The sequence below is a fragment of the Solanum tuberosum genome, unplaced genomic scaffold (assembly GCF_000226075.1).
Source record: "Solanum tuberosum cultivar DM 1-3 516 R44 unplaced genomic scaffold, SolTub_3.0 scf00055, whole genome shotgun sequence".
Taxonomy (NCBI): Eukaryota; Viridiplantae; Streptophyta; class Magnoliopsida; order Solanales; family Solanaceae; genus Solanum; species Solanum tuberosum.
Genome location: NW_006238981.1, coordinates 1251547 through 1275294, shown reverse-complemented (window position 1 = coordinate 1275294; position 23748 = coordinate 1251547). Strand labels below are relative to the sequence as shown.

Here is a 23748-nt window from a genome sequence, read left to right as displayed (position 1 = left end):
CCCGCCCAGGGTGTAGGCTCGGGGCGTGACAATATTACTGCATATAATAAATTCTACGTCTAATGAATTTTCCACTTAAAAGGATTTTGCACTAAAAAGAAAATAAAATTATTCTCCTAATATTAAAATAGGCAATTAATTATCTTCTTATAATTTAGAATTTTTCCCTTATAATAATAATTTTATCTATTATAATTTTTTTTTTCAAAAAGGACAAAAAGTCCATTCAATAACTTTCATACTTTAATATAAAATGTAGACAGATAGACAGATTTGTTATCCTTCAAAGTGGCTATACAATCTGCAATCGGCAGTAACATAATATTTAGGCTTAAGTCATCTGCGGCCCCTTAAAATTGTCCATATAATTCACTTAGACACCTCAACTAGGACTAGTACCTATTGAACACCTCTACCCTCTCGAATTTGAACCAATTAGACACTTTATGCAGATGTGGCACAAAATGTGTAACTCACATCTTGATGAGCGCATGAAATCGATATTTTAACATTTTTCCTTTTCCTTTTCAATTTTTTCTTTATATTTCTCATTATTTTTTTTAAAAAATAACAATATTTTTCTTCTTCCTCTCTTTCAAAACCACACATCTACTGCAACCACTTCTTCAATACAATCCATCACCATTTTTCCCCACAAATTTCCTCTTTTTTTAAAAAAAATCATCTGATTATTGTCTACTTCCGTCTTCTTTTTTTCAAGAAAAAAGATGGAGATCACTAGTTCTTTGAAGGTTAAAATGGAGATTATTATGTTGTCTTCTTTGTCGGAAAAACTGGAGACCATCTATATCTACTTTACCGAAAAAGATGGAGATCATCATTCAAATATTTACTCTCTCCCTCTTCACCTCTCCCCACACACACCCCATCTTCCTCACAAATCGAACAAAAAAAATTGAAATCAAAATAAAAAAACGAATCTTTTAAGAAAATACCATCAATTTAAATGTAAATAAGAAAGAAGGCATAAAGAGAAATAAAAATGATAAATTCATTCATAATATATGTTAAAACCTCTAATTTTTCTAAATGGAGGTTAACAATGGTGGACAAGGCAACTGTTAGGGAAAGAGAAGAAATGGAGAGGTTTGAGGTGGGTGCCTGGTGGGGTGCGGGGCTGGGGTTAGGGGGTGTATAATTTATTTATTTTTTAGTTTAAAGTATTTTCTTTTAGGATTTTGTTATATTCAAAATTCATTTTTATGATTATTTTAAATTAAAATGTCACGTGTCTTCATTTGATTCATCATTTTGCCACATCATATGCATGTGTATTACACGCACATTCTCTTTAGATTAAGTGTCGGAAAAATGTTCAATAGGAACTTATGTTTTAAGATTGGAGTGTCTAATAGGAAACAAGGTTTGTTAAGGTGTTTAAGTGAATTATACGGACAACTTTAAGGGGCCACAGATGACTTAAGCCTAATATTTAAATAAATAGTAATGTTCTTTAACATTACATAATAACACATTTTCATATTTTGATGATAATCTACAAGGAAATTATTGTATGGATAGAGCTATACTATGAAAAAGTAGGATAAAAAATTAAATAGAATTATTAAATAATTAGTAAAGAAGAAGAAGAAAATATTAAAATAATGACAAGATTACACTAATTCGATCGTTACACAAAATGAGTCTTTTCATTATTACCTAACAATGAATTTAAGTGATACAATACAATACAATAAAATTTAAATAACAATTAAAACAAACATGATATATTATCAACTTGTCATACTCTACTCTATCAAAATTTAGTCACGCTGAATAAATTTATGTGATAATAATATAATATTTTAGAAAATATTACTCACCTCTGTCTCAATTTATGTGACACTTTTCATTTTTCGAAAGTCAAACAGTTTAAATTTGACTGGTAATTTGCGAAAGGAATCTTTAATTTTTTTGAAATGAAATTTGTATATTTGTAAACTACGTAAAAGGTACTATTAGTCACAATAGTTGATAGTTTAAAATGTTTAAAAAATCTATAAAAAACTTACGATCAAAGATAGACTTGTTTGAATCTCGTAATCCGAAAAGTATCACATAAAATGGGACGGAGGGAGTAATATATATTATCAAACTAAAAATTCCACTATAGTTCTATGAAAACCGCTGTGAAGCCCATTCTATTTTCCCTTTATGATAATATGACATTTTGCTTAATTATTCTTTTTTATATTAAAAATAAAATAAAAATTGGTAATAAATAATAAAAACATAATACATAAACATAATCCTTAAATTGACTTCAATCGATAATTGTGACTTTTAAATTTGCCACTCGAATATTGCAGGTCATATGTGTGATATATAAACGCTCCTACATGGATTAGTGAGCCTACCTGGAATCCTACATGTATTATGTCACATTGAACGTGAGTATATTTTGTTCAAGTTAAAGCGAAATTCTTGTTCCTACATGCATACCCAACTGTTAATAGTTTGGACCAATATTCTATGAATTGCAAAATATAACGCAATCGAACTGTAACCACAAAATTAGTGTCGTGCGCAAAAAACCTTAACAAGATACTTAAGATATGTATATATTTGAGTCCAAATATTCTCTATTTCTACTCAATACTTGTTAATTTGTAAAACAAAAATGGAGTATTTTCTTCTTGTTCCGCTGCTTGTCTTCATTTTCTTTTTTCATAAGTGCTTCTTTAGCCCTTCAAACACACAAAAAAGGTTATTACCACCATCTCCAACAAAGCTTCCAATCATAGGTAATCTCCATCAACTTGGATCGCTTCCTCATCGTTCTCTCCATAAACTATCCAAAAAATATGGTCCACTCATGTTACTTCACTTTGGCAGTAAGCCAGTGCTTATTGCTTCCTCTGTCGATGCTGCTCGCGATATCATGAAAATTCACGATCTTGTTTGGTCAAATAGACCTAAATCTAGCATCGCTGATGGACTCCTGTATGACTCCAAGGACGTGTCTTTTAGTCCGTATGGTGAATACTGGAGACAAATTAGAAGTGTTACGGTGCTTCACCTTCTCAGCAACAAAAGAGTCCAATCATATCGTCATGTGAGAGAAGAAGAAACATCAAACATGATTGATAAAATTAGGCAAGAGTGTGATTCAGTGATAGACTTGAGAGATGTTTTAAGCTGTATGACTAATAACATAATTAGCAGAGTGAATATAGGAAGGACATACAATGAAGGGGAAAGTGGAATAGCTCTAAAGGCTTACCTAGAAGAAATTCTTTTACTTGCAGGTGTTTTTAACATTGGGGATTATATTCCGTGGCTTAAATGGCTCAATAAAATCAATGGTCTGAATAGCAGAGTGAAGAAAGTAGCTAAAGGTTTGGATGCATTTCTAGAGAGCGTGATTGAAGAACGAGTGATTAGGAACAAGAATGCAGAATACAGTGCGGGTGAAGCTAAAGATTTCGTGGACGTTTTGCTAGAAATTCAGAACGGAAAGGAGACTGGTTTTCCACTTCAAAGAGATACATTGAAAGCTCTCCTTTTGGTAAATTTTCCCTCTTTAGTGCGTGTCTAGTTTTATTTTTTCTTTTAAGCATTTAATTTGAATATAGGTACCATTTGACCATCGTCCCAATTTATGTTTCGTTATAATGCATAGGATGCATTTGTTGCTGGCACAGATTCAACGTATACAGTTTTAGAGTGGACAATGACGGAGCTTTTGAGGCATCCAAGAGTTCTGAAAAAGTTAGAGGATGAAATGCGAGTATTAGGCCAAGGGAAAACAGAGATAACAGAGGATGACTTAAGAAATATGCAGTATCTTAAAGCAGTGATCAAAGAGTCCCTCAGGCTTCATGCACCTGTTCCACTTCTACTTCCTCAAGAATCGATGGAAGAAGTAAAATTATTTGACTATGACATACCTGCTAAAACTGAAGTCCTTATTAATGCTTGGGCCATCGGCAGAGACCCATTATCGTGGGATGATCCAGAGGTGTACCTGCCAGAAAGGTTCTTGAATAGTGATATTGATGTCAAAGGACTAAACTTTGAGTTGATTCCGTTTGGAGCTGGCAGGAGGGGCTGTCCAGGAATTACTTTTGCTATTATGGAACCTTCTGTACAAATTCAATTTTGCATTACCAAAAGGGATAAAAGGGGAGGATTTGGACATGACTGAATGCAATGGGCTTGCTGTTCGTAGGAAATTACCTTTGCTTGTGGTGGCTACTCCATTGTCTAGTTAATAATTTCAATATATGTAATAATTAAGTGTACTAGTCTACTCCCTTTTTCGGTTTTTTATATGTTCTTGTATACAAAATTTCCTGTTGTAACATGTTCCCTGGATAATACTATTAATATGCCAAACATACCAAGCTAATACACGTATAACTTTATAAGACCAAAAGATGCGTTACTTGTTGATGTTTGATATTTAACCATCCAACTAAATTTTTTCCATATTTCGATGGTATGCAAAAAGAAGCCTGGATATTTTCTGTGAATAGCTATAGAGGTAAAATTCTGTTGAAATAGCTATTCGAGGAGCAAATTTGGGGTCCATCCCATTTGAAGAAAAAAGAGAAAAATGAAGAAGAAAAAGCCAAGATATAAGGGAAGGGGCAAAGGTCACGTGCTAAAATTACTTGGCTAACAAATGTTCTTGACAAGTATTATGGGACTTTAGAGATTAATGAGGTAAATTTTGGACTTTTTAATTACATGCAAATTTTACAAGTAGTAAATATAATTTCGTTCCATGTAATAAGAAAAATGAATAATATTACAATACATTCATTTCATATGATTATCTTTTTGACCTAGTTATAAATAATAATATTATCTGCCAAACATGTTAAAATAAGAGAGTAGACCAATACACTTCATATGGCAAAAATATGAACTAATTAAGTAGAGTATGGAGTCGCCAATGCTAGCAAAGGTGATTTTCTACGAATAGTGAGGCCAGTGCATTCAGTCATGTCCAATTCTTCTTCTTTTGGTAATGCTAAATTGAACTTTTGCACAATCCTTGCTAATGCTAGCTCAATCGCCACAATAGCAAAAACAGTTCCCGGGCAGCCCCTTCTGCCTGCTCCAAACGGTATCACCTCAAAGTTTAATCCTTTGATATCAATATTACTATTTAAAAATCTATCTGGGCGGTAATCCTCTGGATCATCCCATGACAACGGGTCTCTTCCAATTGTCCAAGCATTAATAATGACTTGAGTTTTTGCAGGTATGTGATAGCCTAGTAATTTTACTTCTTCCATTGATTCTCGAGGAACTAGCAGTGGAACCGGTGGATGAAGCCTGAAAGTCTCTTTGATCACTGCTTTGAGATAGTGCATATTTCCTAAGTCATCCTCTGTTACCTCTGCTTTCCCTTGGGCTAATCCTCGCACTTCATTCTGTAATTTTTCCATGGCTCTTGGATGCATCAATAGCTCTGTCATTGTCCACTCCAAAGCTGTATATATAGTATCCGTGCCAGCAGAAAACGTATCCTATGCATAATAATATAATTAGAAAGAAACAAAACTAAGGGTGGACTCCATTCATACATGATTGAGTTTTAATGACTCTTACCAAAAGAAGAGCTTTCAATGAATCCCTTTGAAGAGGAATGCCAGTTTCATTTCCATTCTGAATTTTCAACAAAACATCCACCAAGTCTTTAGCTTCACCAGCGCGATTTTCTCCTTTCTCGTTCCTAAGCATGTGTTCTTCAATCACGAGCTCCAAAAATGTATCCAATTCTTTCGCCACTTTGTTGTCAAGACCGGTGATTCTATTGACCCATTCAAGCCATGGAATATAATCCCCTACATTAAAAGTACCTAAAAGTTCCACAAACTTATTTAGAGTGGCCTTAGCATCTATTCCACTTTCCCCATCATTATATTTCCTCCCTAAAGCCACACGGTTAATTATATTATTAGTCATACAACATAAAACATCTCTCAAGTCTATCACTGAATCACACCTTTTCCTGATTTCATCAATCATGTTTGATGTTTCTTCCTCTCTCACATGACGATAAGATTGGACTCTTTTGTTGCTGAGAAGATGAAGCACCGTAACACTTCTAATTTGTCTCCAGTATTCACCATACGGACTAAAAGACACGTCCTTGGAGTCATACAGGAGTCTATCAGCCATTTTACATTTAGGTCTGTTTGACCAAACAAGATCATTGGTTTTCATGATATCGCGAGCAGCATCAACAGAAGAAGCAACTATCACTGGCTTACTGCCAAAGTGAAGTAGCATGACTGGACCATATTTTTTCGATAGTTTATGGAGAGAACGGTGAGGATGCGACCCAAGTTGATGCAAATTTCCTATGATTGGGAGCTTTCTTGGAGATGGTGGTAACTTATTTTGATTATTGGAAGTAGTAAAGAAGCACTTATAAAGAAAGAAAGTGAAAACAAAGAAAGGAACAACAACACAATACAAGGGAAGATCCATTTTTTTGGGCAGGAAAGAAATGTAGAATTGGGTGTATATTTGGAAACAATATATTTATCATCGTACCAAATGGAAAACAAACGTCATTTTCATATACCGTTGGAGATGATTTTAATTCAGTAAAGCTTTTCCACACAAACTTAAGGAGAGTACGATCGACCACAATTATATTATTTGCATTATTTCAAACAAAAGATAATCATTCGAACTTTAACCACACATTTTGTTTCCAACTTTAAAGTTCACTACATTTTCTTTTCTTTCCTTTCTTTTTCGTCCTCTAATTTTATTATTCCGGCAATCAATGTATAAACAAAAATGAAAATGATCACAAAAAAACTATTTATTCTTAAAAAATTTATGATCACAATTCCTTCCTTTCTTGCTGTTATCTTTATTTAACATTTGGGAAAAAGGACAAATATACCCCGAACTATCGTAAATGATATGCAGATACCCTCTGTTATACTTTTGGGACATTGGTGTCCCTGCCGTCCAAAAACTAGAGCATATATACCCTTTATACGAACGGACATATTCGTGTCATAATCTTATCCACCGACCCGACATTTATTAAATATCGGATCGACGGATAAGATTGTGCCATGTGTCCCTATTTAGTTTTCCGTTAGAAGTGAAGAACATATATGCTCTAGTTTTTGGACGGCAGGAGCACCAATGTCCCAAAAGTATGACGAAGGATATCTGCATACCATTTATGATAGTTCTGGGGTATATTTGCGAGTCCGAAACCAAAAGGGCAACTCAATTAATTATGAAACCAAAAGGGCAATAATTTTTAACGTCGTGTAAATCAGATTTTCTAAAATGAGGCTCAAATTCCAATGAGCCTTGCAGACTGTTATTTTAAAAAAAAACATTCTCGTTTTATTTTCTTGTTTGTTAAAAGTCTAATACTAATAATAATACATAGTTGTTGATATGATGCATAAACGATAATTTCACTGAACTAGAAGTTTTTTTAATTTAACCGGTTGGTTTCCTACGGAAGATTGCTTTCAAGGTTTTAGAATTTTTTCATCGTCATTAGTTAATTATATAGAATCTTCAAATGTAATAAACGATAATTCCACTGAACTAGAGGTACAATAAAAATTTAGATTATACTTATTTTGGTTGCTTGGAGGAACATTATTTCCTAATAAACTATAGGAAAAAAAAAGGTAACACATATATCATACATTTTTTTACCGTTTTAAATCTTGTAATAAACTAATTTTTTTTAGTTATACCTGATAAGGTTGTAGATGTCTAAAACATCTCTACAAAAGATCATATTTTTTCGAACATCATTCTCATGAACCCTTCGTCGAGACCACTTATATGCAAGTGGTTTTTGTCCCTCTGGTTGATCATTTTTGATCATTCTGTATAAAAGAAATATACAGAACACCTGGAAAAAAAAAAGGAGTCAACCAGCACACTTATTACATACCGTGAATTCTGAAATTATTAACTTTTAGGGGTCGTTTTGTACGTAGAGATGCTGCAGGAATTAGTAACACATGAATTAGCAATGCAGAAATTAATATATAATGTAGAATTTAGTAATACAGAGATTAATTTTTATCAACTACATTTTTTTTTAAAAACCTAAAAAAAGTATCAACCCAATATAGAAAATCAAACATGGAGAAAAAAAAATTAGTTTGTGAAATCATCAAATTACATTGAACAGATGTGGAGAATTAAAAAAAAACCATCTATAACTATATCAATATAATTTTTTTTAAAAAGACATTAAATTACAAAAGAAACTTGGGAAAAAAGATTGGGAGATAGTTTAGTTATTTAGGGGTGAATTACTTATCCTTCCTTTTTCTAGGGATAAAATAAGACATTTTATGAGGTATTACTAGTCCATGGATTAAGTTAAATAAAGTAACCAAACAATATTTTTATTGGACTAAATTTTAATCCAAAGACTATTTTGATTAATACCTCCTACAAAACGATCCTCAGTAGTTTCGTACTAAGTAGAGCATGGAGTTGCCACTGCTAGTAAATGTGATTTTCTTCGAATAGTGATGCCAGTGCATTCAGTCATGTCCAAATCTTCTTCTTTTGGTAACGCGAAATTGAACTTGTGCACAATCTTTGCTAATGCTACCTCAATTACCATGATAGCAAAAGTAATTCCTGGGCAACCCCTTCTGCCAGCTCCGAATGGAATCAACTCAAAGTTTAGTCCTCTGAAATCAATATCACTATTCAAGAATCTCTCAGGTTGGTACTCCTCTGGATCATCCCACGACAATGCATCTCTTCCAATTGCCCAGGCATTAATAAGGACTTGAGTTTTAGCAGGTATGTGATAGTCTAGTAATTTTACGTCTTCCATTGATTCATGAGGAACTAGTAGTGGAAACGGTGGATGAAGCCGAAGTGTCTCTTTGATCACTGCTTTAAGATACTGCATATTTCCTAAGTCATCCTCTGTTACCTCTGCTTTTCCTTGGGCTAATCCTCGCACTTCATTCTGTAATGTTTCCATGGCTCTTGGATGCATCAAAAACTCTGTCATTATCCACTCTAAAGTTGTATATATTGAATCCGTACCAGCAGTAAATGAGTCCTTTGCATTAAGAAAAACACATATATAACAGTACGAAAATGCTTAAATAAAATAAAATTAAAACAAGACAAGCCAAGGATGGAATAGGTAGTTGTAAGAGAGATACCAAAAGGATAGCTTTCAGTGAATCTCTTTGAAGAGGAAAACCAGTCTCCTTTCCATCCTGAATTTCCAGCAAAACGCCCACGAAATCTTTAGCTTCACCCGCACTGCACTCTGCTTTCTTGTTCCTAATCACGCCTTCTTCAATCGCGCTCTCTAGAAATGCATCCAAATCTTTAGCTACTTTCTTCACTCTACTGTCCAAACCGTTCATTTTATCGACCCATTTAAGCCATGGAATATAATCTCCAATGCTAAATATACCTAAAAGTATAAGAAGCTCTTCTAGAAGAGCCTTAACAGGTATTCCACTGTCCCCTCCATTGGATGTCCTTCCTGTGGTCACTCTGCTGATTATGTTATTCGTCATACAACTTAAAACATCTCTCATATCTATCACTGAATTCGAAGAATCACCACCTTGCCTGATTTTTTCAATCATGTTCGATGTTTCTTCTTCTCTGATATCACGATAAGATTGGACTCTTTTGTTGCTGAGCAGGTGAAGCACGGCGATGCTTCTAATTTGTCTCCAATATTCACCATAGGGACTAAATGGCACGTCTGTGGAGCCATAAAGAAGTCCATCAGCGATGCTTGATTTAGGTCTGCTTGACCATACAAGATCGTGTGTTTTCATGATATCGCGAGCAGCATCAACAGAGGAAGCAACGAGCACTGGTTTGCTGCCCAAGTGAAGTAGCATGACTGGACCATATTTTTTGGATAATTTATGGAGAGAACGGTGAGGATGCGACCCAAGTTGGTGCAAATTCCCTATGATTGGGAGCTTTCTTGGAGATGGTGGTAATTTTTTGTTATTATTGGAAGTAGTAAAGAAGAACCTTTGAAGAAAGAAAATGAAAACAAACAGAGGAACAATGACAGAATACCAAGGGAACTCCATTTTTTAATTTAGCAATTATGAGAAATTGGGAATTGAGTATAGAAATATGTAATGTTTTATCATATTATATTAATAGAAGCTTCACCACATAAATTGAAGGAGACAAGCACCACATAACAACTTTTTTGTTTTTTTTTCTTGGTTAATTACTGCCCTTTGTTTCCTTGGACCATTATTTGATAGTGTCATGGGGCATATAGTAATTTATTATTTTGGAGCTGATTTGAAGTGATGATTTAACAAACTTTGGGATCTAACAAGGGAAGTTGAATAAGTTTGTCATCACTAAAAAGGGGGAAAATGTTATTTTGGAGTTGATTTGAAGTTTTGATGATTTAATAAACTTTCTGATCTAACAAGGGATCTTGTCGAGGAAAGACTCCGTAAGTGAAAAAAAACAAAAAGATAATTGTCTAAAAACTGCCACAACTACCAACTCTATTGTGGCTGGTGCATGTCTTATCGTAGCAGCAGACTTAGCCAATGGCTTTGCCCGAAGGGTTTGTGTCCATTTCATACTAGTCTTCTTCTCAAATGACACAAGCCAAGTTTTGGCAAACAATGTTTGTGAATTCTGAAAATTCATAAGCTCACAAAGAAAAAGCCATCTTCAAGGAAGAACACTGCTTATACTCAACAAGGGACCCGATGGAGTGCTGAAGCGTCTTTTGCTATATTTTTGAGCTTTGTGTCTTGTGTTCTTATATTGTAAAACTACTCCTAAATTATAAAGGATAATAGATCTGTTGCTTGTCTAAGTCTTTAGGTTGAGTCGGATTAACTAGAGTTAGTTACTCAAATCATCTATATTTTAGTCAAGCCTCTTTACATCATTGTTTTGATGTCTCTTAGGTAGAATTGCCTAGGAGTGTCAACTAGAGTTAGTTGATGTGTGGGTGCAACAAAGTTGCTGCTTGTTTACACTCCTATCTTTGAGATATGAGTTGGTGGCTAGAGTTAGCCTTGTTGGGTTCTTGACGTTTAGATCAACTAGAGTTAATTGGTTTAGTGGGCAATGGAGTTATTGCTTAGTTTCCTTTGTAGTAGAGTTGTTACAGTAAGGGGGGAGGGTTTAAGAGTTTAATTCCTAGGTTACAAGAAGTTGTAATATGAAGTTGTGCTCCGTTTTGAGTGAAATGGAGTTTGGGTTGAAATCATATACAAGTCGTGGTTTTCACCTCCCTTGAGCAAGGGGTTTCCATGTAAAATCCTTGTGCTTGATTTACTTTGAGTTATTTATTTTCTGCACTATTATTTTATCGAAGGACCTAGTCCAGTGATCGCTAATGGATGCATACGTTTTATCATAATTTTTATGCAAGCTTTACTAGTATTCTGTATGTATATTTCCACTAGTTAATTTGTGCGGCCACAAAATAATAAATAAAGATACAGTCAAACCTCTCTATAGTGGTACAGTGATAGCATTAGCCTGAACATTTCATGAGTGCTATAGTGAGTTACTTGTTATATATGTATATTGTCATTTAATTTTTAAACCTCATTTAGTTGTTATAAAAAATAAGAACCAAAAAAATTAGTAAAGTTAAGTTGGCCTCCAAGAAAGAAAAAGAAAAAGTCATAAAATAATAGTCATGTGCCAAAATAAAAAGTAAACCACAATTGGTCTACCACAAATTTGGTTTGCTAGCCAAGAAGAAGCTTCATAAGAAAAGTATTTTGGCACATGACTATTATTTCTTTGACTTTTTCTTTTTTATTTTACTAGAACTCTACCCCTATGGCTCTGTAGTATTCGCATGTTTTCACAACCTAGATATCTTTAGGGGATGCAGAGCATGTTTCTCTCTAGAGAATGCAAACTGTATTTAGCTCTTGTAACTCCAACTAATGTGGAAAATCTTTTTTAGACACTAAAGGTTAGGGCTTAAGATCAGGAGGACAATGCAAGCTAATGGCTAACAGACCTGATAGTTTATGGAGAGACGGTTAGGTTGCGACCCAAGTTGGTGGTGATACTTTTTTCGGGTAGTAACGAACGACTTATGGAGAAAGAAATGAAAACAAGTAGAGCGAGAACATAAAAGAGATATACTAAACATCTAAGAAAAAAGGAGTCAACCAGTACACTTCTTACATACAGTGAATTCTAAATTCTCTTGCAATGTCCTTTCCAATAGGTTTCAAATTATTATATTTTATGACATAATAAGAAATGGAAGGGAAAAAAACTAAGTAGCGCACGGAGTTGCCACTGCTAGTAAAGGTAATTTCCTGCGAATGGAGATGCCAGTGCATTCACTCATATCCAAATCCTCCTTTTTCATTCCTTGTGGTAATGCTAAATTGAATTTGTGCACAATCTTTGCTAATGCTAGCTCTATTACCATTATAGCAAAATTAATTCCTGGGCAACCCCTCGTGCCAGCTCTGAACGGAATCTGTTAGATTAGGTCTTAGGCCTAACTCACACCCCAAAAACTAGCTCAAAGGGAGGAGGATTGTCCAAGCCTTATAAGGAGTCCACCCATCTCATTAACCACCGATGTGGGACTTTTGTCATTCTTTAACAGAATCAACTCAAAGTTTAGTCCTCTGAAATCAATATTACTATTCAAGAATCTCTCAGGTCGGTACTCCTCTGGATCATCCCATGACAATGGGTCTCTTCCGATTGCCCAAGCATTAATAAGGACTTGAGTTTTAGCAGGTATGTCATAGTCTAGTAATTTTACATCTTCCATTGATTCACGAGGAACTAGTAGTGGAAACGGTGGATTAAGCCTGAGGGACTCTTTGATCACTGCTTTGAGATACTGCATATTTCCTAAGTCGTCCTCTGTTACCTCTGCTTTTCCTTGGACTAATTCTCGCACTTCATTCTGTAATTTCTCCATGGCTCTTGGATTCCTCAAAAGCTCTATCATTATCCACTCTAAAGTTGTATATATTGAATCCGTACCAGCAGTAAATAAGTCCTTTGCATTAAGAGAAACACAAATAAAAATGAGTTTATAAAAGAAGGCCTCAAGACATAGGACATAAACCACGAATTTCTAAATTATACTATTTATTATATAATAGAGAATATGAAAACATATCAGAAATGTTGTAGAAATTCAAACTAAAAGGGGCATAATAACAGGGTTAATGTAGTTTACAAAATATATGTAAATAGTGCTATATACTACCAAATAATACATATAACATAACAGAAGTGTACATTTACAAAAATTTCTCATAACAATATTCTAAGTCACCAAGTTTTTAAAGTTGAACAATGAAGCAATATACTATATCTTTTTTTTAAAAAAAATAAAATAACATGCCAAGGGAATAAGGAGTATTACCAAAAGGAGAGCCTTCAATGAATCTCTTTGAAGAGGGAAACCAGTCTCTTTTCCATTCTGAATTTCCAGCAAAACGCCCACGAAATCTTTAGCTTCACCCGCACTGTATTCTGCTTTCTTGCTCCTTATGACGCGTTCTTCAATCACGCTCTCTAGAAATTCATCCATATCTTTTGCTACTTTCTTCACTCTAGTGTCCAGACCATTAATTTTATTAACCCATTTAAGCCATGAAATATAATCCCCAACGTTAAAAGTACCAAGAAGTTCAAGAATTTCTTCTTCGAGAGCCTTAACAGCTATCCCACTTTCCCCTTCATAGTATGTCCTTCCTATGTTCACTCTGCTGATTATGTTATTAGTCATACAACTTAAAACAACTCTCATATGTATCACAGAATTACACTCTTGCCTGATTTTTTCAATCATGTTTGATGTTTCTTCTTCTCTCACATGACAATAAGATTGAACTCTTTTGTTGCTGAGAAGGTGAAGCACAGCGATGCTTCTAATTTGTCTCCAGTATTCACCATAGGGACTAAATGTCATGTCTGTAGAGCCATAAAGGAGTTCATCAGCGATGCTTGATTTAGGTCTGTTTGACCATACGAGATCGTGAGTTTTCATGATATCACGAGCAACTTCAGCAGAAGAAACAACAATCACTGGCTTACTGCCCAAGTGAAGTAGCATGACTGGACTATATTTTTTTGATAGTTTATGGAGAGAACGGTGAGGATGTGAACCAAGCTGATGCAGATTTCCAATGATTGGGAGCTTTGTTGGAGATGGTGGTATTTTTTTATTATTATTGGAAGTAGTAAAGCAGTTATGAAGAAAGAAAATGAAAACAAACAGAGGAACAGCAATATAATACCAAGGAAGCTCCATTTTCTTATGTAGCGATTTGGAGAATTGAGTATAGACAAATGTAATATATATAATCATATTTTTCTTGGTTCATTATTGTTTCCTTGGACCATTATTTGATAGTACCATGGGGCATGTAGTAATTTTTATGCAAGCTTTACTAGCATTCAGTATTATAATTCCACAAATTTGGTTTGCTAGGCAAGAAGAACAATCTTCATAAGCAAAGTATTTTAGCACATGACTATTATTTCCTTGACATGCCACAACTGGGTTTGGTCCTCCTATTTCTTGACTCTTTCTTTTTTATTTCACTACAACTCTACCCCTATGGCTCTGTAATATTCACATGTTTCCACGACCTAGATATCTTTAGGAGAGGCAGAGCGTGTTTCTCTCTAGAGAATGCAAAGTTTATTTAGCTCTTGTAAACCCTAATCATCAACTAAGGGGTCGTTTGCATTCGAGAACATAAAAGAGATATACAAAACACCCAAGAAAAAAGGAGTCAACCAGTACACTTCTTACATACAGTGAATTCTGAAATTCTCTTCCACTGCCCATTTCAATGGGTTTCAAATTATTAACTATTTAGTAGTTTAGTACTTATTACATATATACTTATTTACTACTAGTATATTTTATGACATTATAAGAAATTGAAAGAAAAAAACTAAATACCGCACGGAGTTGCCACTGCTAGTAAAGGCAATTTCCTGCGAATGGAGATGCCAGTGCATTCACTCATATCCAAATCCTCCTTTTTTATTCCTTGTGGTAATGCAAAATTGAATTTGTGCACAAGCCTTGCTAATGCTAGCTCAATTATCACAATAGCAAAAGGAATACCTGGGCAACCCCTCCTGCCAGCTCCGAATGGAATCAACTCAAAGTTTAGTCCTCTGAAATCAATATCACTATTCAAGAATCTCTCAGGTCGGTATTCCTCTGGATCATCCCATGACAATGGGTCTCTTCCCATTGCCCAAACATTAATAAGGACTTGAGTTTTAGCAGGTATGTCATAGTCCAGTAATTTTACGTCTTCCATTGATTCTCGAGGAACTGGTAATGGAAACGGTGGATTAAGCCTGAGAGTCTCTTTGATCACTGCTTTCAGATATTGCATATTTCCTAAGTCGTCCTCTGTTATCTCTGCTTTCCCTTGGGCTAATCCTCTCACTTCATTCTGTAATTTTTCCATGGCTCTTGGATTCCTCAAAAGCTCTATCATTATCCACTCTAAAGTTGTATATATTGAATCCACACCAGCAATAAACGAGTCCTTTGCATTAAAAGAAGTATAACTTACATAAATACACATAATTAATAACAAGTTTATGAGCTCCGTTATTAATAGTAAAATTTGAACTATGAATCAATATATCAGTACGAATTATATCCAAGTGCTTAAAACAAGACATGCCAAGGAGGGAATAAATTACCAAGAGAATAGCTTTCAATGAATCCCTTTGAAGAGGAAAGCCGGTTTCGTTTCCATTCTGAATTTCCAGCAAAACATCCACGAAATCTTTAGCTTCACCCGCACTATATTCTCCTTTGTTGTTTCTAATCACACGTTCTTCAATCACGCTGTCTAGAAATGCATCCAAATCTTTAGCTACTTTCTTCACTCTGTTGTCAAGACCATTAATTTTATCGACCCATTTAAGCCACGGAATATACTCACCAATGTTAAAAGTACCTAAAAGTGCAAGAAGTTCTTGTAAGAGAGCCTTAACAGCTATTCCAGTTTCCCCTTCATTGTATGTCCTTCCTATGGTCACTCGGTTGATTATATTATTAGTCATACAACTTAAAACATCTCTCAAGTCCATCACTGAATCACACTGTTGCCTAATTTTATCAATCATGTTTGATGTTTCTTCTTCTCTCACATGACGATAAGATTGGACACTTTTGTTGCTGAGAAGCTGAAGCACCATGACACTTCTAATTTGTCTCCAGTATTCACTATAATTACTAAAGGCCACGCCTTTGGATCCATAAAGGAGTCCATCAGCGATGCTAGATTTTGGTCTGGTTGACCATACGAGATCATGAGTTTTCAAGATATCGCGAACAACATCGACAGAGGAAGCAACAAGAACTGGCTTACTGCCCAAGTGAAGTAGCATGACTGCACCATATCTTTTTGATAGTTCATGGAGAGAACGGTGAGGATGCAACCCAAGTTGATGCAAATTTCCTATGATTGGGAGCTTTCTTGGAGATGGTGGTAATTTTTTGTTAGTATTATTAAAAGTGGTAAATAAGCAGTTATGAAGAAAAAAAATGAAGACAAACAGAGGAACAACAACAGAATACCAAGGGAACTCCATTTTTTTAATTTAGCAATTATGAGAAATTGGAAATTGAGTGTAGATATATGTAATATAATATAATCACATATATTCAGAAAAGCTTCACCACATAAACTAAAGGAGATAATCACCACATAACTAATATTTTGTTCTTTTTTCCTTGGTTAATTATTGTTTCCTTGGACCTGACTATACTGTATTTGTCTGAACATTGATTGTTAAAGTGAGGTGGTTTACATATGTATATTCACATTTTACGTTTAAATAAAAGTATGTAAAAATTGAGCTTAAGAATTTTGTGTACCAAGAAGGAATGTATTTGTTAGTCAATTTAAATAAAATACTCTCTGTTTATCTTTAATTGTCATGATTTTCTCTTTCAGAGTAAAACTATAAGAATTAGTCATTTATATATATATATATTATCTCTCTTGTTCATTTACATATACAATCATTTGAAAGGAAATGGGACTCACCATCTTATGTGTCACCAATTTGATGGAGCCTCGTACTATCTTATGTGTCACCAGTACTATCTTGATTATTTTTTTTCTTTAAATGTTGATGGACCCCACAGTTGCTCCTTTGATCATATTATTATTCTAGTATTTCATTCCGCATAAAATAACATATAAATTTCTTTATTTTATACCTATATTAGTTATGTTGATTTCTGAATTTTCAACCAAACATCTTATTAATTTTAGGAAATTTTACACAAATTTATAGTGGTAAAAGCTAACTACATCATATTTCTACTCTTTTTTAAATTACAAAAATCTTTTAAATTTGATGAAATTCGAATACATCCCAAAACGTCCTAATACATCGCATCTCGATTTACTCAACGTCTCGATACGTCGCATACGTCCTGATACATCGTGTAAAGTGATGTATCTGACCTATACATCGCGTAAAGTGATTTATTTGAGAATAGGAGAGAGTATGATTCTTGTCATTTTTTTAAATGGTAGGTAATTTTAGATAATATAGTAGAAAAAAAGATGTATAATTAGGTAAATTTTTTTCTTAATTTTATACATAAATAACGTATTTTCTATCTAGTAAACGTCATATAATTAAGTTATACGAGAATTAATATATAAATAACTTTATTTTATTCAACTACCAAACAACTCCTAAATGTGGATTAAAGATCAAGAGGACAATGCAAGCTACTGAACGGATCCGGCTCCCCTCCATTACCTCTTCCTTTCATTTCGTCAAGTGCACGTCTAGATTAGAGACATGTGTCATATTTAAAGTTTAAATATCAAAATTATATTATATTAACAAATATCATAACCATAGTTAAGTCAACTAATTTTAGAAAACTACCCTCCAAATTTGATAAGAATTACAATATATTCCATACAAAATTTGATATTTATTAATATCTTTAATTTCATCTTATATTTTTAATTTACAATTTAATATTTAAATACAAAAATATAATATGAAATTAATGATTATAACTCAAAAGTCACTCAACTATTGATATTTCACTTAAAAAGTCACCCAATCAATTTAAATATATTTTTCCATTAAATTTTGTTGAAATCTAATTTTATTTTAAACTATTTTTATAAGAAATAAGAAGATATCTATTTTATTTATCTTACTAATCCACTCCAATTATTTAATTATAGACAAAAAAAAATCATTTTCCGTTCTAAGCAATTGATTAGTAGAATTAAATAAGCTGAAAAATGATCCAAAAAAAAGGAGAACATTGGAATTGATTAGAAGTAATACAAAAGAACGCAGAATAGCTAATTCTTTTATCAATTTAAAAATAATTAGTTTAAAACTAAAAATTTACAATTTAATATTTAAATACAAAAATATAATATGAAATTAATGATATTAATAAATATCAAATTTTGTATAGAATGTATTGTAATCCTTACCAAATTTGGAGAGTAATTTTCTAAAATTAGTTGACTTAACTATGGTTATGATATTTGTTCATATGATATAATTTTGACCTTTAAACTTTAAATATGACACATGTCTCTAATCTAGACGTGCACTTGACGAAATGGAGGGAAGGGGTAATGGAGGGGAACCGAATCCCTAATCAACAGCTAGCTAAGGGCTAATTAACACATCTTATGGATAGATCCAATTTAATAGATATTTCGAACAAGTTGGATAGTTAAATATCAAACGGCGTTATTAGGTAGCGTATCAGAAAAGTAACACATCTTTTGGTCCTACATGTACTATTGCTTGATTTCTTTGGCATATTAATGTTACACGATTTGATTTTTCAGCCACTCAACTAATAGAATTATTAGAAATGAAAGTCAATTTTCTTTTTTAATTTGTAATAGAAAAATAATTTTATTTATTTTTGCCATCTTACCTGCAGAGTCACTCACAATACTTAGGCGATTTTTTCAGCCACTTATCTACAGTTTTCTATTCTCTGTCGATCTTGATGTCGAATTAAGTTATTTCGAGTTAGGCGTAATGAATCTTCTATTACGACAAACTAAAGAGAAGTTATTTTCTTTCAATAATTTCTATTAACTGGATAGTTATCTCAGAAAACTACCATGTTATAAGCTAAACATGTTAAAATAAGAAATTTATATGCTATAATATAAAGCGAGATACAAGAAAAGTGATGTGGCAACTCCTACAGAGAGGGGAATAAAAAGTAAAACTGGAGAGAAAAAAAGGTCCTAATAATAAGTAGGCCATGGAGTTGCCACTGCTAGCAGAGGTGATTTCCTACGAATAGTGACACCACTGGCTTCAGTCATATCCAACTCCTCCGGTAATGAGAAATTGAACTTGTGCACAAGCCTTGCTAATGCTAGCTCAATTACTACAATAGCAAAAGTAATTCCTGGGCAGCCCCTTCTGCCTGCTCCAAACGGAATCAACTCAAAGTTTAATCCTTTCAAATCAATAGTACTATCTAAGAACCTCTCTGGTAGGTAATCCTCTGGATTTTCCCATGATAATGGATCTCTTCCGATTGTCCAAGCATCGATAATAACTTGAATTTTTGCAGGTATGTGATACCCAAGTAATTTAATGTCTTCTGTTGATTCTCGAGGAACTAGTAGTGGATCCGGTGGATGAAGCCTGAAAGTTTCTTTGATCACTGCTTTCAAATACTGCATATTTCTTAAGTCGTCCTCGGTTACCTCTGCTTTCCCTTGGGCTAATCCTCTCACTTCATTCTGTAATTTTTCCATGGCTCTTGGATGCCTCAAAAGTTCTGTCATTATCCACTCTAAAGCTGTATACGTTGTATCCGTACCAGCTGCAAATATATCCTACGCATTAAAAAAAAAACTAACTAAAAATTTTAACAATGAAACAATATAGTAGTACAAATGCTTCGAAAGAAAAATTAAAAAAAAAAACACGCCAAGGAGGGAATAAATAGTATGAGAGATGCTTAATTACCAAGATGATAGCTTTCAATGAATCCCTTTGAAGAAGAAATCCAGTTTCCTTTCCATTCTGAATTTCCAACAAAACGTCTACAAAGTCTTTAGCTTCACCCGTGCTGTCTTCTCCTTTGTTTTTCCTACTAACGTGTTCTTCAATCACACTCTCCAAAAATGTATCCAACTCTTTAGCTACTTTCTCCACTTTGTTGGCCAAACCGTTGATTTTACTGATCCATTCAAGCCATGGAATGTAATCCCCAATGCTAAAAGTACCCAAAAGTTCACCAAATTCATGTAGAGTGACCTTAGCATTCATTCCTCCTTGTCCTTCTTCATTATATTTCCTCCCTAAGGCCACTCTGCTGACTATGTTATTGGTGAGAGAACAGAAACAATCTCTTAAATCAATCACTGAACTCGAAGAATTAGAATCACACTCTTGTCTGATTTTTACAATCATATTCGATGTCTCTTCTTCTCTGATATCACGATAAGATTGGACTCTTTTGTTGCTGAGAAGGTGAAGCACGGTGACACTTTTAATTTGTCTCCAGTATTCACCGTAGGGACTAAAGGCCACGTCTTTAGAGCCATAAAAGAGTCTTTCAGCAATACTAGATTTAGGTCTATTTGAGCAGACGAGATCGTGAGTTTTCATGATATTGCGAGCAGCATCAACAGAGGAAGCAACTATCACTGGCTTACTGCCAAAGTGAAGTAGCATGACAGGGCCATATTTTTTGGATAGTTGATGGAGAGAACGATGAGGAAGCGATCCAAGTTGATGGAGATTGCCTATGATTGGAAGCTTTGTTGGAGAGGGTGGTAATTTTTTGTTATTATTAGAAGTGGTAAATAAGCAGTTAGGAAGAAAAAAAATGAAGACACACAGAGGAACAACAATGGAATACCAAGGGAACTCCATTTATTTAATTTAGCAATTAGGAGAAAATGGGAATTGAGTGTAGATATATGTAATATAATATAATCACAATTCACATATATTCAGAAAAGCTTCACCACATAAACTAAAGGAGACTATCACCACATAACAACTTTTTTGTTCTTTCTTTCTTGGTTAATTATTGTTTCCTTGGACCTCACTGTACTGTATTTGTCTGAACACTGGTTGTTAAAGTGAGGTGGGATCCCTATGTATATTGACATTTGACGTTTAAACTTCATTTAACTGTTATAATAAATGTTACAAATAAAAGTATGTAAAAATTGAGCTTAATAATTTTATGTACCAAGAAGAAGGAATGTATTTGTTAGTCAATTTAATCAAAGTACTCTCTTCATTCATCTTTAATTGTCATGATTTTCTTTTTCACAGTCAAACTATAAGAGTTAGTCATTTATTAAAAATATATATATAAAAAAAAGAAACTTCTTCCAATATTCCCTCCAATTGGAATGGAGGGAATAATATTTTCATGTTGATAGATTTTTTTTTAACAAGTGATAAAGTTAAGAACAACAAAAAATCAAATAAAGTCAAAGAAAAAACCCCATTTTTTTTTATTGATTTTGTTATGTTTTACATTTGAAAAGATTTGACTAATTTGATTTGGTTTTGATTTTACATTTAAAAATTGACATATTTGATTATTAGTCTGGTATTAAGCAAAAAACAATTGAAAAAAAAATGAATCAAGCGGATTATTTAAATGCATTTTTAAAAATTATAATTGCATAAATATAAAGTTAAATTTTTATGGTACATATTAATTTGTTGCACTCTTAGTTATGTATAAACATTTTTCTTATTGATGATTTCATATACTAAAATAAGGTTCATTATAATAACTTCTCATTTTTTCACTTTTCTTCTTTTCATTGTGGTAATGCAATACAAAAGGTCAAAATTTTAATTGTCTTTAACGATGAAAATATATTTTTATCTTATTTCGAAATATATGAAAACCCAAAATGTTAACTTCGACAAGGAAATATAACTGCACAAATACAATGATTGTATTTTCATGTATTACGCAAATAAATAAATTTAGATATTTTATCTCTCTTGTTCATTAATCATTACATTCATTTGTTTGAAAAAGAAAGGAAATGGGACTCACTATCTTATATGTCACCAATTTGATGGAGCCTCGCACAATCTTATGTGTCACCAGTACTGTCTTGATATTTTTTCATTAAATGTTGATGGACCCCACAGTTGCTACTTTTATCATATTATTATTCTATATTTATTCTACTAAAATAACATATAAATTTCCTTATCTTACACATATATTAGTTATGTTGGTTTCTAGCATAGTCCCCTTGCTTATATTTATCTCTATTGAGGATTTTTATATTTTTTATATTAATAAAACACCACTAGACAGAGTGTCTAGTGGTATATTTTAGGAAAAATTATATGAAATAGCAAACTATTAATTCAAATTAAATGTTATAGTCATACTTTATTTTATTTGTAATTCGCAGCAAACATCCCATTTTTTTGTCATCTGATTCAGTATACAATTAGTCATTTTCTGTATACAATTAGCCATTTTATACATTTCGGCATAAAATGTATAAAATGTGTTTGTGTTTGTATAAAGCGAGAGAAAAGTGTATATACAAATACAAATACATATATTTTCGTCCTATAAACTTATAATTATACAAATACAGTTATTATTATACATATTATAATGCATAAATGAATTTATACAAAACTGAACAATTTGTATAAAATTGGATGTATCTAGCGAATTATACAAATTAAAAGCTCCACAACAAACATAAAATTTGCTATGGAGCGCAATTATGCAAACTATAGCTATAACATACAAATATGATTTTTAAAAAAGTTATGTTGGTTTCCTTCCTTTATTGATTGGGCCTGCTGACTTGATGTATATTGCTCTTATTTTGATTAATAAAATCTGGCCCTTTGACCTTTTAATTTTTTATTTTTTTTAAAAAAAAGTTTCTAAATTTTCAACCAAACATCTTATTAATTGTAGGAAATTTTACACAAATCTATAGTGGTAAAAGTTAATTACATCTTATTCCTACTCTTTTTCAAATTACAAAAATCTCTTAATTTTGATGGAATTTAAGTACATCCCAAAATATCCCAATACATCGCGTCTCGATTTCGAATACATCACATCTCGATTTCGGATACATTACTCAACATCTCGATACGTCGTATACGTCCTGATACATAGTGTAAAGTGATGTATCTGGTTGATACATCGCGTAAAATGATTTATTCGAGAATATGAGAGAGTGGAGATTCTTATATTTATTCAAATGGTAAGAAATTTTAGATAATATGGTAAAAAAGGTTGTATAGTTAGAAAAAAAATTCAACTAACAAATTAATATACACCTAACTTTATTTTATTCAACTACCAAATAACCCCTAAATGTCAGGATTAAAGATCAAGGGGACAATTGTAATGACCCTCTTGGTCATTTCTGTGTCTTGCCTTCTGTGTGTCGTTTAGAGCGTTCCTATAGCGACCCCAAGTCATTTATGACTTGCTGGGACTGACAGTTCGGTCACCTGGTCGTTCGTTTGGTCTTGGTGCGAGTTTTTGTGTTTTGGAGCTTATGAACCTTGAACAATCATTTTGGATCAAAAGTTCAAGAAGATGACATCGGAATCCAATTCTGACGATTCCATCAGCTCCGGAAGGGTCATTTTAGGCGAGTAGCATGGTCGACATGACTCTCGAGGTTTTCAGTGTGAGTCGGTGCGATTAGGCGTTTTAACTTTAAGTTTAAGCTTAAGTTT

At 33.3% G+C, this 23748-nt stretch overlaps 5 protein-coding genes and 1 pseudogene across 7 annotated transcripts; 1 reads left to right on the top strand and 5 right to left on the bottom strand.

The window, feature by feature from the left end:
- The first annotated feature begins 2641 nt into the window (after window positions 1-2641).
- On the top strand, window positions 2642-4235 carry LOC102603137 (cytochrome P450 71A4-like; annotated as a pseudogene).
- Window positions 4236-4754: 519 nt separating this feature from the next.
- On the bottom strand, window positions 4755-6571 carry LOC102602802 (cytochrome P450 71A3-like). Its single transcript, XM_006344459.2, has 2 exons — window positions 5584-6571; window positions 4755-5501 (listed from the first exon to the last, which is right to left on the bottom strand). The coding sequence occupies exons 1-2, from the start codon at window positions 6466-6468 to the stop codon at window positions 4899-4901; spliced, it is 1488 nt and encodes a 495-aa protein (XP_006344521.1). The 5' UTR covers window positions 6469-6571; the 3' UTR covers window positions 4755-4898.
- A 1255-nt stretch (window positions 6572-7826) lies between these two features.
- LOC102590971 (cytochrome P450 71A3-like) lies at window positions 7827-10094 on the bottom strand. Of its 2 annotated transcripts, XM_015307399.1 has the most exons (3): window positions 9171-10094; window positions 8431-9064; window positions 7827-7882 (listed from the first exon to the last, which is right to left on the bottom strand). In XM_015307399.1, exons 1-2 carry the CDS (start codon window positions 10071-10073, stop codon window positions 8462-8464), a joined length of 1506 nt encoding a protein of 501 aa, XP_015162885.1. In that variant the 5' UTR covers window positions 10074-10094; the 3' UTR covers window positions 7827-7882; window positions 8431-8461. The 2 variants fall into 2 exon arrangements, with proteins under 2 accessions (XP_015162885.1, XP_006344495.1); XM_006344433.2 differs by lacking the exon at window positions 7827-7882 and having other exon boundaries at window positions 8269-9064.
- Window positions 10095-12142: 2048 nt separating this feature from the next.
- On the bottom strand, window positions 12143-14324 carry LOC102591313 (cytochrome P450 71A4-like). The gene is made up of 3 exons (XM_006344434.2): window positions 13385-14324; window positions 12612-13012; window positions 12143-12476 (listed from the first exon to the last, which is right to left on the bottom strand). Exons 1-3 carry the CDS (start codon window positions 14273-14275, stop codon window positions 12266-12268), a joined length of 1503 nt encoding a protein of 500 aa, XP_006344496.1. The 5' UTR covers window positions 14276-14324; the 3' UTR covers window positions 12143-12265.
- A 371-nt stretch (window positions 14325-14695) lies between these two features.
- On the bottom strand, window positions 14696-16675 carry LOC102591644 (cytochrome P450 71A4-like). 2 transcript variants are annotated; one of them, XM_015307398.1, is made up of 3 exons: window positions 15945-16675; window positions 15700-15851; window positions 14696-15539 (listed from the first exon to the last, which is right to left on the bottom strand). In XM_015307398.1, exons 1-3 carry the CDS (start codon window positions 16594-16596, stop codon window positions 14928-14930), a joined length of 1416 nt encoding a protein of 471 aa, XP_015162884.1. In that variant the 5' UTR covers window positions 16597-16675; the 3' UTR covers window positions 14696-14927. The 2 variants fall into 2 exon arrangements, with proteins under 2 accessions (XP_015162884.1, XP_006344497.1); XM_006344435.2 differs by having other exon boundaries at window positions 15700-16673.
- A 2483-nt stretch (window positions 16676-19158) lies between these two features.
- On the bottom strand, window positions 19159-21039 carry LOC102590625 (cytochrome P450 71A3-like). The gene is made up of 2 exons (XM_006344432.2): window positions 20005-21039; window positions 19159-19871 (listed from the first exon to the last, which is right to left on the bottom strand). The coding sequence occupies exons 1-2, from the start codon at window positions 20914-20916 to the stop codon at window positions 19269-19271; spliced, it is 1515 nt and encodes a 504-aa protein (XP_006344494.1). The 5' UTR covers window positions 20917-21039; the 3' UTR covers window positions 19159-19268.
- Between the last annotated feature and the right edge of the window lie 2709 nt (window positions 21040-23748).

Excerpts from the sequence above, each read along its gene's own strand:
- LOC102602802 (XM_006344459.2), bottom strand. The coding sequence starts at position 6,468 with ATGGATCTTCCCTTGTATTGTGTTGTTGTTCCTTTCTTTGTTTTCACT. Across the intron at positions 5,502-5,583 it reads CATTGAAAGCTCTTCTTTTG|GATACGTTTTCTGCTGGCAC; the intron begins GTAAGAGTCATT and ends TATTATGCATAG.
- LOC102590971 (XM_015307399.1), bottom strand. The coding sequence starts at position 10,073 with ATGGAGTTCCCTTGGTATTCTGTCATTGTTCCTCTGTTTGTTTTCATT. Across the intron at positions 9,065-9,170 it reads CACTGAAAGCTATCCTTTTG|GACTCATTTACTGCTGGTAC; the intron begins GTATCTCTCTTA and ends CTTAATGCAAAG.
- LOC102591313 (XM_006344434.2), bottom strand. The coding sequence starts at position 14,275 with ATGGAGCTTCCTTGGTATTATATTGCTGTTCCTCTGTTTGTTTTCATT. Across the intron at positions 13,013-13,384 it reads CATTGAAGGCTCTCCTTTTG|GACTTATTTACTGCTGGTAC; the intron begins GTAATACTCCTT and ends CTTAATGCAAAG. Across the intron at positions 12,477-12,611 it reads AGAGGACTAAACTTTGAGTT|GATTCCGTTCAGAGCTGGCA; the intron begins GATTCTGTTAAA and ends CCTAATCTAACA.
- LOC102591644 (XM_006344435.2), bottom strand. The coding sequence starts at position 16,596 with ATGGAGTTCCCTTGGTATTCTGTTGTTGTTCCTCTGTTTGTCTTCATT. Across the intron at positions 15,540-15,699 it reads CATTGAAAGCTATTCTCTTG|GACTCGTTTATTGCTGGTGT; the intron begins GTAATTTATTCC and ends TTTAATGCAAAG.
- LOC102590625 (XM_006344432.2), bottom strand. The coding sequence starts at position 20,916 with ATGGAGTTCCCTTGGTATTCCATTGTTGTTCCTCTGTGTGTCTTCATT. Across the intron at positions 19,872-20,004 it reads CATTGAAAGCTATCATCTTG|GATATATTTGCAGCTGGTAC; the intron begins GTAATTAAGCAT and ends TTTAATGCGTAG.